Source organism: Bactrocera dorsalis, chromosome 1 (assembly GCF_023373825.1).
Source record: "Bactrocera dorsalis isolate Fly_Bdor chromosome 1, ASM2337382v1, whole genome shotgun sequence".
Classification (NCBI taxonomy): Eukaryota; Metazoa; Arthropoda; class Insecta; order Diptera; family Tephritidae; genus Bactrocera; species Bactrocera dorsalis.
In genome coordinates this window covers 89,416,641-89,429,079 of record NC_064303.1, presented here as the reverse complement: position 1 = coordinate 89,429,079, position 12,439 = coordinate 89,416,641, and the positions used below count along the sequence as shown (strand labels likewise).

Sequence of the window (12,439 nt, the reverse complement as noted above, 5' to 3'; positions counted from 1 at the left end):
GACGACATGGCTTCGGCGGAGGACATCGATTCCAGTCCGGTATCGCTGTCGATGTACACGGCGCCGCCATCTATGTGACCCATCATCGGATCGAGATCTACGCTATTCAAGCTGGAGTCATCGCTGGTTTCGGACATGGTGGCAACACCGGCGCCACCATTGACTGGCGCTGCGGCATTATTGCCATTCTGCATGTCTTTGGCGGCGGCAGCACCGCCCAGATTTGCATTATTGTTGTTGATGGTGTTGCTGCTGCTGAGCGGACCGCGTGAGGTGATATCCGGCGATGAAGAGGTGGAGTCATTCGACGATTTCGATTTCGAGGAAGATTTCGAAGCGGTGCGACTGCAGGCCTAGTTAGTTAGAGCGTGAAATAAATATAAATTAGCATTTTTATTTCATATAAAAACCACACAAGCAGCACTTACATTCAAATTCGGTGTCTCCGTTAGACTGTTGTCCTTCTTGGAAGTCGTCGATGAAGCGGATGAGTTCATCTTCGTTGAGACGCTGAATTTCTCAACGCTTGGCGCCATATTGCCGGTATCAACGCTTTGTGAGCGCACGCGCGAAATTAGCGCTTTCTTGACCGTGTCTATGAAACGCGAACCGGCTGTGCTGTTCTCGGACTTTGGTGTTTCTGGTGTTGGGCTGACAGTCACGCCATTCGTGAAGTCCGTACCCAAGAAGTCGCGTGTTTTCTCCTTCAATTCCTCAACAAGGCTTTGTAGGAGCGAGGTACGCGTACGTAATTCTAACTGCGCGAATTTCTCTGCCTTATAGCAGGCATTCTCAGCATTGATCAGTTTGGTCAGTATGAACTCTTTGAAGTCTTGACCTTTGCGAAAAACAGCTGGATTGGGTAGTGTCGGTCCGAAGAACGGTACATCGTCACGTGCTGTCACACTGACCTTGTAGCGTGTATTCGGCGTATTTGGTTCTAGCGGTTGTACTACGATAAAAGCATGTAAAAAGTGACTGGCGATCATGTCGGGTGAGAATGGCGTATTCGATTCCTGGAATACGATTGCGACAATATCATTGCCGATATGTCGTTTGCGCTGCAGCTGTTGTGGATCACCCTCGGTGTAGGGTAACATTGTCGAGACGTGAAACATGATTTCGCGTTCCTTGAACACCTCATATATGGCGGTGTCGCCGGTGTGTCCATTCTGTATATCCAGACCACCGCGATAGCCCTTGTGATCCTTCAATTTGATACGCTGACCTAAAACATCTAGGAATTCCTCAAATGCGGGCGATGAATTGTTGTTGCTAAAGAGTTCCTCCTCCGTGGTTTGTCCATATCTTTGGTATAGCACACCGAATTTAAAATTCGAAACCAACACATGCTCATCATAGGCGGCAATCAATTGTGATGCCTTCGAACATAACACCGGTACAAAATTCTCCACCGTAATTTGCTCATTCAACAGGCGTACAATTTTACCGGGTGTCGGATTGGGTGCCATACACGACATCGGTATTAGTTCATGCATTGTTCCGGTACGCAGACGCAGCAGTATGCGTGCATGTTCTTGATTTGCTACATTCTCCGTTTTGATGGAAATCAATATCGGTCCGAGGACATCATCTTGACCCACAAGATTCGAATGTTCGCGCGCCGCATAGAAACGACGATAACACTTTGCCGTGTCGTCTGTCTCGAATTTGGCCATCCAGGTTGTTTGCGGCAACATCGGATTGCCGCGCGCATCAAATGAACACTCATGCTCGGTGCCATCCACCCAGTAGCCGCCGTTCAATGGTAAAATAATCATCGGATATGGTGCGTTCTTGGCGAGCGCATCCTCCAGCAGACGTTGTGAGGCAGGTATGGTGGACACAATCGACGACTGTGAAGTCTGTGAAGATACCGATGATTGTGACTGATAATGCTGGCCATTGGAGAGTAATTGATTAGCAACGCCAACACCATTGCCAGTGCCTGAAACCGGGCCACCAATGCCACTTAGTTGTGGTGAAGCGGGTGTGGAATTCGCGGCTGTCGTAGACATTGAATGTCGCAGTGTAGAGCGCGAGCCGGAGTGTTGCAGACCATTGTGGTGGTTGAAGTTGCCAGATTGACTGCCTTCATGCGGGTGTGGTACACGTTCGTCATTCGAATTGCGATGGTGCGTCTGCAAGTAGGAAGGAGAAGGAAATTCGTGAATATTATTTTTGAAAAATATATAAAAAGTTTTCTGTTTCTTCGGCATTTCTTAAGCTGTCTGTGCATTCTACAGGAACTTGTGTAAGTGCTGTTAATGTCAATGGATCGAAGTGTTCAAGCTCTGTGCATATTTGCCTCATTTATAGATACGGCAGTGAAGTACTTTCGGGACCGGTTTGAACTCAACGTCAGCACTGATTAGAGGTATATAGAGCAACCCTGCTGCTAGGTTTTGTTCCAAGCAAGACAAAGCAAATTTGATCAGGATCAGGAGTATTTAAAGCAACCCTTCTACTACATTTTGTTCCTAGGAAGGCCAAGCTAATTTGCTACACACCGTTCTCAACAGGTTAAGATCCCTGTAAGAACAGCGCCCGGCTGTATAAATCCCGCGTCCATTCAGACAACGTAAAACCGACCGTCGCGGAACTTTTTTGCGTTAAGTTCCTAAAAACTGCATGAAATATATATCACCCACATATCATACCCGATCACGAGCTCTAAAGACCACAGACTGCTTACGACAAAGTGCGACCAGAGCAATCAGTGTTGTATCTTTCGACCCAACAACCCAACGATGTGAGTCGTTTAAGCCAATGTAATGATTATTTGCATATGATTACTATTCCAAAGAGCACAGGAAATGCGACGTGGGCGAACAAGCGGCGCTCTGAGTTGAATAAGCCGCCGTGGCGACATGACAGGCCAACACAGTGGGCAGCAGACATTAAGGCAACATTATTTGATTGCACTGCCATATATGTATTTATCGATATGTAAACAACAATGGATACACATGAGCGCAGGATAGCGGGAGCGGAAGAGTTCATCAGGGCAGTGTCTACAAATACAGCGCTGTGCGGTCGGATGTGCTATCGTTCATATGTATGTTTGTATGTCATTTATCATTTCGAACGAGCGCGCTGTATGCCTGTTTGCACATTTTAAAATTGCCTACTTCACAAATACAAGCACATTTACATGAATACATGCACGTAAAACACACATACGTGTACATATAATTTACATCAGCGAATTTATATTGCTTGCCCAAACAGGCGCGCGTTGCATGCAGCAAGCAGGCTGGGTCGGCTACATGCGGAAAGGCATAAAGGAATAGGTAAATTATGCGTTGAAGAGCAGCAGAAGCATTTAGCAGCCGCGGCAGTGGCAGTTAGTGGCAGCGCATTCGCTATGCTTGCAATTTTAAGCGCTAGGAAATGACAGCGCTCACGCCAATTTCGTAAATGCCGGTGTATATGTGTATGTGTGTGCTTGCGCGCCAAACAATAATGTAGAAAATGGCGACGCACACGGCCAAATCTTTGCGAGGTTAATGATCATTGTTGGAAAATATGAATATCGTTAAGCTTACACAAATATTTATGTATATTAGGGTGATCCTTAAAAGTTTCAAATTTCAAAAAAAAATTGAAATTAACATTACATTTATTGACCGAAAATAGTAAATAACGGTTAAATATTTACAAATACTAGGGTGGTCCTTAAAATTTTTGAACTTCAAATAAGTTTCAAATTAATGTTTTTGTTGACCGAAAATAGTAAATAGTGGTTAAATATTTATGTATATTAGGGTGATCCTTAAAATTTTCAAATTTAAAAAAAAGTTGAAATTAACATTTTTGCTGATCCAATACAGTAATTAACGGTTAAATATTTACAAATACTAGGGTGGATCTTAAAAATTTTTAACTTCAAATAAGTTACAAATTAACATTTTTGTTCACCGAAAACAGTAAATAGCGGTTAAATATTTACAAATACTAGGGTGGTCCTTAAAAGTAGCAAATTTCAAATAAATTTCAAATTAAAATTTTTGCTGTTCTAATATAACAAATAACGGTTAAATATTTATGCATACTAGGGTAGTCCTTAAAATTTTAAAATTTCAAAAAAATCTTCAAATTAACAATATAATAAATAAACGTTAAATATTTATTTATACTAGGGTGGTCCTTAAAATTTTCACCTTTAAAATAAACTTTTAAATTAAAATTTTTGCTGAACCATTGTAGTAATTAACGGTTAAATATTTATGTATACTAGGGTGATACTTAAAATTTTCAAATTTCAAACCACATTTTTAGACATCTTCTGGTATGATAACTAATAATCTACCACTTGAAAAAATGTTAGGTTTCTGCCCAAGATCTCAAAAAAATATTTTTTTGAAACATTAAACTGGTCTTCTATCTCATCGTTTAGAATTACAATATATTTATGTGCTATGTTCGTATGTATTTACAATTATATAAGTATTAGTTTAGGCAGGTTATTGTGGTAGGCAAATAAGGTTTGGAAAATTTACAGAAAAATTGTCAATTAAGAACCACCCTATGGTACTACATACATAAGTAATAGCCAAGCGCTTAACTGCAAACGGAAGGATTTGACAATAAGTTGGAAAATTGCTTATAAAGTGTTTACGTTTACTAAAAGCAACGTGCGACAACAACAAAAATATATGGAAATATTTTGAGACAGCGGTTTTTAAGGCGAAGATTTTCAGGGAGCAAAAAATTTGTTCGACAGTTTTTGAGATATTCGAATAAAATTTAATACATACATATATAGATGCATTTTGACATCCTACTGATCATTTGTTGGAATCGGTTAGATCAGACTATTGTACCACATATCTCCCATACAATACAACCGATTTTTCAGATTTTTAAACCTTGGCCCTAAAATCGCTGACCCGAAACCGATTTTAGACACATGGTTTCTTAGGCAAAGTTGTTCAGAATGATGCGTAAAACAATTACCGCATACGGTATTTTATAGAAAAAAAAATCGACCTACTCTAATGTACAAGTATATACACATTTGAATGTGTGAGTCCATCAAATGGCAAATTGCAACTGCTTTTGCTTCAAAAAACGCCAACAAAATATAAAGCCAGTACCGATCGGATATGGATATGTATAGATAGGGACTGCGGATATACACATACATACATATACGTGTATGCATTTAAATATTTATATACAAATACGAAGTTACATTTGTACCCCTCAGGTATATATAAGCATATACAACCAACCCCTGCGACATTTATTGCCTTTTGGTGCTTTCTTTGTGGCTCATTTAAGTTCAACGCGCCCCACAGATACAAGCGCATATTGACACATGCACACAGATATTAGTTTTAACACATAAATATGTATGTAGGTATGTATTTCAGTTGGGATTATGTCCACATTTGGCCATTTTCCAAAACACACTGTGGCGCGCAGACGAACTTCGCACAACACCCGGCGAATTCCAAGAAGTGCTCCCCAATTGTTGGCGTTGTGATTGTAATTTTTTTGATTTCCTAGGAATAAGTACAGCGACATGGCGTTGGTACATGCTTACATATGTAGTAATTTTATAAATATGTACTAAAATTGTATGTAAGTAACACTTTCCTGAATGATGGTAACAAATGCTGATTGTGGAAAAATAAATTTTTTTTGATACTTTTTTATGTTTTAGCAAATTTTTTTTTTTTGCTGCAAAACTTCAATGGTTTCTTTGAATCTTCAAGCGCCAACTGTGTACATTTGGCAACATAATTCTTGTACTTCACATGAATTTTCGATTGAAGTTCATTTTTTGGAGCTTAAATGTGAAATATAAATATGTTTATAAGTATATCATTATATATGTTTAAGCAAAATTTTCATATAGATATTCATTTTTTGGTCTTCAAAAATCACTTCGTTTACAAAATTTCCATAAATATTTATATAGTCCATCTAACAATATCTATAGTTTATAGTCTGCGTAATAAAACTACTGACAATCACTAAAATTGTGTCACTCTACAAATGGCTTCCAAATTATAATAGCTGATAGACACACAAATATTGACAACGTTTAACAAACTGTCTGACGGCGTCCGCTGTTGCTGCGCCAGCGCTGTGAGCGTGTGAAAATCTATTGCTGAACATATAATGAATTCATATTGAATGATCTCTCAATATTAGCTTCGCTTATATGGCCGAAAATATAATATGTATATGAATAGAATACAATATTAACATATGAATCAAAAAACGAAAAACTAAAAAAATTATTTCCTAACGCTTGAAGTCTGAAAAAGTCACTTACAATCAATTTGGGTCAATAAGCGAATATTTAAATAGCCAGTCGTCAAAAGCTAATACGCTAATTGGTTTAAAACCCAGTAAGTTTTGATTAAATATCATTAATTTTAATATATTTACGACAATAAATTTAATTATTTTTACTTTTTCCAGACCTTGGAGAGTGTTTAATCGAATAAAAACTGGTATAAATGCAATCCTTGTGTTTTTTTAGCTAAAACATAGTTAACTGGATTTGTTTTTTCGATACCTTAAAGTATGGTCAATCGAACAAACAAGATATGTAAATGCAATAACTGGTATAAAAAACATATTTGTGATATAATATTTTATATATTGGTAAAGTACACAGGTGGATATTATTTTGCTTTAAATTCAGAAACGGCTGATTACACCGGTCAACAAAAAAAATGATTTTTGGGGGGTTTCTGTTCTCATGCTTAAATTCTGATTCTAGACATTGAAAAACAGAAAAAAAATCTAACTGGTCTAAAAACTTTTCAACATTGATTGAAAGGCAATAGTTTTGTATAACGGCTATATCTCTTCGAAATCATGAATCATTTTGAAATGAACAATAAACTGGTATAACTGATATAAAAAATTATATCGATATTACATATCAGTTCGTGAGGAAAGTCAAATTATTTTATATCAAATGCATTATTTTTTTGCTTTCACAAAAAACTGGTATAAAAGTGGTATAACTGGCATATAAATAATATCAAGATTATACATCAGTTCGCGAGATATGGAAATATGCTTATGTATAAATTGCGCTAGATTTTGTTTTCAAAAAATATATGTATGTATATGTAATTTTTTTTGTTAACTGAAAAGCTAACTGGTCTAAGAAAGCTTAAATTTTTTTAGACCTCAACATTTGCATAAAATGTCATTATTTCTTCAAATATCACGAAGAGTGGCGAATTAAAAAAATAACTCGTATAAACGCTATAAATGGCATAAAGGTATGTATATACATATGTATATAAATATTTTAGGCCAGTTGTTAGTTTTTTTTTTGTTTTAAATTCAGTAGTTGCTGCTTTCGCATATAAAAGTGTAACTTTTTGATAGTTAGTTATTGACTGGTATAAAAAAGTTTAAGTTTTGATCGAACGGAAAGAGTTTCATATATTGTCAATAATTCCTTGCAACCTTGGCGAGCGTGGTAAATGGAACATAAAACTGGTACAAAATTTTTATAACTGGCATAAAAGTATAATAAGAATATTTTAGACCAGTTGTAAAATATGTGCCTATTATTTTGTTTTAAATTAAATAATTGCTGCTTTCATATATTAAAAATTAAATTTTTAATAGTAAGCTAACTGGTCTAAAAAAGTTTAAGTGATCATTGAACTACAAGAGTAGTATATGATGTCAATATTTTTTCGAGATCTGGCAGAGTGACGAATTGAACATAAAACTGGTATAAATGCAATAACTGGCATACAACTGGTATAAATGAAATAACTGGCATAATAAATAGAATCTTAAAAGTTTTACCAGTTAGATGATAGCCACTTGCCTTAAATTCAACTGAATAACAGTTATTGGTTTCTCACGTAAATTTAAATTTTTAGACGCAAACTCTACTTAGTCCCTTCTATGAGCAATGAATCACTTTCTACTGCACTTGTAGCACAGCCGGTATCAATAGCAATATTTTTATATACATACTTATTTGTCGCTCAAAAATTTTAAGCCCAAACACAAATAATTGCACCAGGCCGTAACACACCCACACCCATCTAACTGCGGACAAAGAATAAAGCTAAACAAAAACAAAATCATCATTGTTGTTGGTGCTGCTGCACTTTCGCTTTTCGCTGGGGTTGAACTTTTTTGTTTGCCACCGCCATCAGCGTGTGGTAATGAAGAGGCGTTTTATTGTCTACCCTAGCTAACGAGTGGGGCACGAGTGCATGAGTCATCAAATTCACCAATTTACCCAATAACGCTACGACTTTCGAATTAGTAAACGAAATGAAATTTCAGACAAACCCAGATAATAGATAAGGGAGCGATGCAGTTGATAATGCTGATGAAGAAAAAGTTTTGATGATGTGTTTATTTCTATTTATTGCTGCGCTGTTCTTGTTGTAATTTGTTGTTGTAACAGGGAGACCCTCACAATTAACGCCAGGCAATTTAATAAGGGTTTTTTGTAGTGCCACAGGGCAGAGGGCGACACTAAATGCACAGCTAAATGGTTGAGGCTGGCTGGCTGCTCAAGTGACAGCTGACAATTGCGATGAGTTGTCAGTATGTTAATCACCGTTTGGTATTAATATTTGTATGAAAATATGCGTGGCCTACTTTTAAGCGCGAAAACTTTCTAGGCTTTGTAGAAAGTGCGGCAAATTAGGCCTAAATCGACGACAATTAGGAATTATATGCAGACTTGGTTTCGAAATTGCTGAAAATTTGCTATAATGAGGCAATAATGAGATGTCTATATATGTATGTATAGATGTACATTTTTTAAAATCATGAATTATTCCAACTTTCGCGTAATTGGCGAAATTAAAGCAAATCATCGCAAATGTCGGTCTATGCTTGTTAGCAATTTGTTAAAATTACTGCTTAAATACTTCCGTTATGTTGTTAATACATCTACATATACGTATATATAAGTATATACATACATACGTATATATATGTAAGTACTCGGCTTGGTCTTTACATTTCCGCCACACCACGCCGCGCGCTGACAACTCTAGTAAGCAATTGTACTCATATATCTGTTTGCATACTTCCTTCCATGCCGCTTTAAAAAACAAGACAATTACTTTTAAATTAGCATTTTAAAAACGCATTATTCTTCGCATTAATCTTCACTTGTGGCAAGGCAAACAAAATCTTGGCGCTTGTGGAAAAGAAAAGATGCCGGCGAAAGCTGTGCGCTGCGCATATGAAACTCCTGCTCCAGAAACTCGGACACACATGAACAGCATTAAACATTTAAACAAATGTTGCTGTTGCTGTTGTTGTTGTCGTTGGTCATCGCACACAATATTGAAGAAATATGCTTTTTGCCATATCTAAGCTGGAGACACAGCAGCGTGTGCCAATTTAGCGTTAAAGCCGCTTAAACGCTTTCGTTGCAGCAGTTAAGCGCGGCAGAACAAGAAGTGACGAGCAAAAAACGAGAAATGGACCAGTAAGACGCGCTGCAGAATCATCTTCATCGTCGTCATCGTCGCAGTCTACCTCAAAATAAAGGCAATAAGTCGCAAGCGCTGCCTCAAACGCAACAAATCATTGTTGGCGGCGTTAGCAGCAGACGCCGCTGTGGAAAGTGGTCCATGACGAACGACATTATTTTGACGCAATGCCGAAAACGAAGCGCAAAACCAGTTTTAACCCACTTGAAGCATGTTGAGCGTTAAAAATTAGGAAAGTGGGTAATAGGTCTAAGCAGCAGAGGCTGCGAAGAACAAGTAGCATAACGGCATATTGTCTAATGCTGAACCTGATGCGTTGGTGTCAGACAAGAAAATTTGGCTTACAAGAACAGCAAATGAACTCAATAATTCTATTTCACCGACGCATTCGGGTTTTAAATCAACAAAGAGATATTTAATACCAGAAATGAAATGAAGAAAATATGAGAGCTTTTAAGCTCATATTAGTTGTGATCCTATTAAATTATATTGCTTGTTAAAGTTAATGTGGATAAAGGCGCCCAAAAAGCATGTAATGGTTTCGCTTTTCGTAAATGGTGAAGAGTTAAGAAAATTAAAATTATTTGTACAATATTTGTAAAGAATTGTTAAAGCTTTGTACTATAATTATAAAGCTTTTTTTTGTTTGGAAAAATTTTTCAAAAATTATCTTCTGTAAAATGTTTTATGTTTGGTAAAACAAATAAAGAAAAACATTTCAAAAGCTTCTTAAGGGTTTTAAGCCTCTGAGCTTTTAAGCTTCTGAAAAATGTTTAATTTTGATCAGGCAAACAAATAAAAAAAAGCTTCAAAAGCTCGTTCGAGGTATTAAACTTTTGAGCTTTTAAGCTTCTACTAAACTTTATATGATTCAAATAAAAGCGATTTAGTGTTAAATTATTATTTTTTGATATAAATCCTGAAAACTTTTATAAATAAAAAGCTTTTATGTCAGCTTAAAGTTTTAAGCTGCTACGAATTTTCATTTGTGTGATAATCAATCGGTAAAAAAACATGTTATTACTATTGTTATTGTTGTTGTGGATTAATGGTTATTTTCTTTCTTTATCTACTCGTCAGAAAAACTTTCATATTGAATTTGAAAAAAAAAAACTCAAGCTTTGAAAGCTCGTTCAGTGTTTCAAACTTGTGAGCTTTTCAGCTTCTGTAAAATCTTTTGTATAAGGAAAAAACGTTTCAAAAGCTTTTTCGGCGTTTTATATTTAGGAGCTTTTAAGCTTCTAGAAACTTTTGCATGGTATGCATATATAAAATCAGGAAAATCTTGTATTATTATTATTATTGTTGTTATTCAATAAGCATTTGTTGATTTAAATTCTGAAAACTTTTATTAATAAAAAGCTTTTATGTCAGCTTAGAGCTTTAAGCTCCCAAAAATGTTCATTGATTTGATAAAAATCGAAAAAAAACGTATTACTACTGTTGTTGTTATCGTTGTTATTTTTAACAGTTATTTTCCTTCTTAATCCACCATTTTTTCCATGTACAAAAGTTTCATATTGAATTTAAAAGAATCTTCCGGTAGTCGCAAGAAATATTATCTGAATTTCTCTCGCTCCACGAGAGCGTTTAATGTATTATTGAGTTCAAAAAGCTTATCAGTTAAAATTTTCCAAAAGCTTGTTGGGAGTTAAAAGCTTCAAAGCTTTCAAGCCGCTGGGATTTTTTGTACGTTGGGAAGAATATCAGAACAGATATGTTATTAATCTTGTTGTTGTTAAATAGTTTTTTGTTTCAGTTCTTAAAAGGTTTTTCTCTACAAAGCTTTTATTTAACAAAGAAATCTTACTAATAGTAGCAACAAAAGCAACTTATTTGACATCCTACTCAACAACGACACTTTTATTTAAAGAGAATTTATGAATTCAATACTGAAATTAACAAAAGCGTTAGTCTACTTTATACTACAAGTAGCCTGTACAAGCCTCAAAATCAACCCCGAAAAAGCATTAAGGCGTAAAAAGTCAAAATTTAAAAGCTCACTAAAGTCAGCTCATAACATCGAGTCACTTAAACAACGATTTCACAATTGTCATTAAACAAAAGCTGCACAACGGTATGTACTTCCACAGCACTGCGTGAAAAGGCTTAATGAAAAGACGGATTCTAATTCAACAAAAGTCAACAGTCGCTTGAAGGACGTGCAAGTAAAAAAAATGCTCATTAATCCCTGACACTTGGAATGTATCACATATGTGACACCCTGTCGCAGACACAAAGGATGAAAGCAACGCGTGAAAGAAGGGTCGGTACACGATCGAAGCGAGTGTTAAACGAGTGCATACGAAATCAGTACAATTCTATTTACATACATTAAAATTTATTTAGAGAGCATGTGATTGCAAATGTCGAACTGCGAACGAATGTCAGCGGCGATGATGGGGTGGCTTACATTGTTGTGCTTTGGATTTTGAAAAAGCAAAAAAAAAAGAAATGAAAATAAAAATAAAAATGAATAAAACACCAAAAAGAATATGCACTGCCATGAAGGAGTTGAAAGGTGGAAGATCAAGTGTGTGGTGACGTGGGTGCAGCACGACAAAGAATGGACCTAAAGGAAGTCTAAAATTAAATGTAAATGACATTGGCAATGCTGCTTTGGGCGCTTCGACTGCTTTGCTTTTTTTAATGTTGGTGCTGCTGCTGCTTCAGGGTTGTCGCTGCTGCTCTCATCACTCCACCTCATTTTGTGGATCAATGCGCCGCGCTGTGAGCTGTTGAGTGATACGCAAATGAAAATGGGCGCAAATGCAACGCGAGGCGACAAGCAATGACAGCACTGACAGCAATGAAGCTGCAATAGCGGCAAGGCATTGCAGTAACGGTAAATTACAGGCGTGCGTACTGAGGAAGGCAGCGACACATTGACATTCAGTCACAGTACTCAGACATGTGCCATAAAAATGTGACTGCAGCACTGCGTACCCCGTTCTCTTCATCACTCTCGGCGTGGGGGCGTT

The 12,439-nt window shown here is 36.7% G+C and overlaps 1 protein-coding gene across 4 annotated transcripts in view; it reads right to left on the bottom strand.

Annotated features, from left to right (window-relative positions):
• The window catches only part of LOC105233638 (rap1 GTPase-activating protein 1), a 314,608-nt gene that overhangs the window by 50,239 nt on the left and 251,930 nt on the right, over positions 1-12,439 (bottom strand). For all 4 annotated transcript variants that reach the window (XM_049446353.1, XM_049446354.1, XM_049446355.1 and 1 more), the window contains 2 exons: positions 429-2,141; positions 8-353 (listed from right to left, as the gene is read on the bottom strand). In XM_049446353.1, the coding sequence (XP_049302310.1) occupies positions 8-353; positions 429-2,141 (2,059 nt within the window). The remainder of the gene's footprint in view (positions 1-7; positions 354-428; positions 2,142-12,439) is intronic.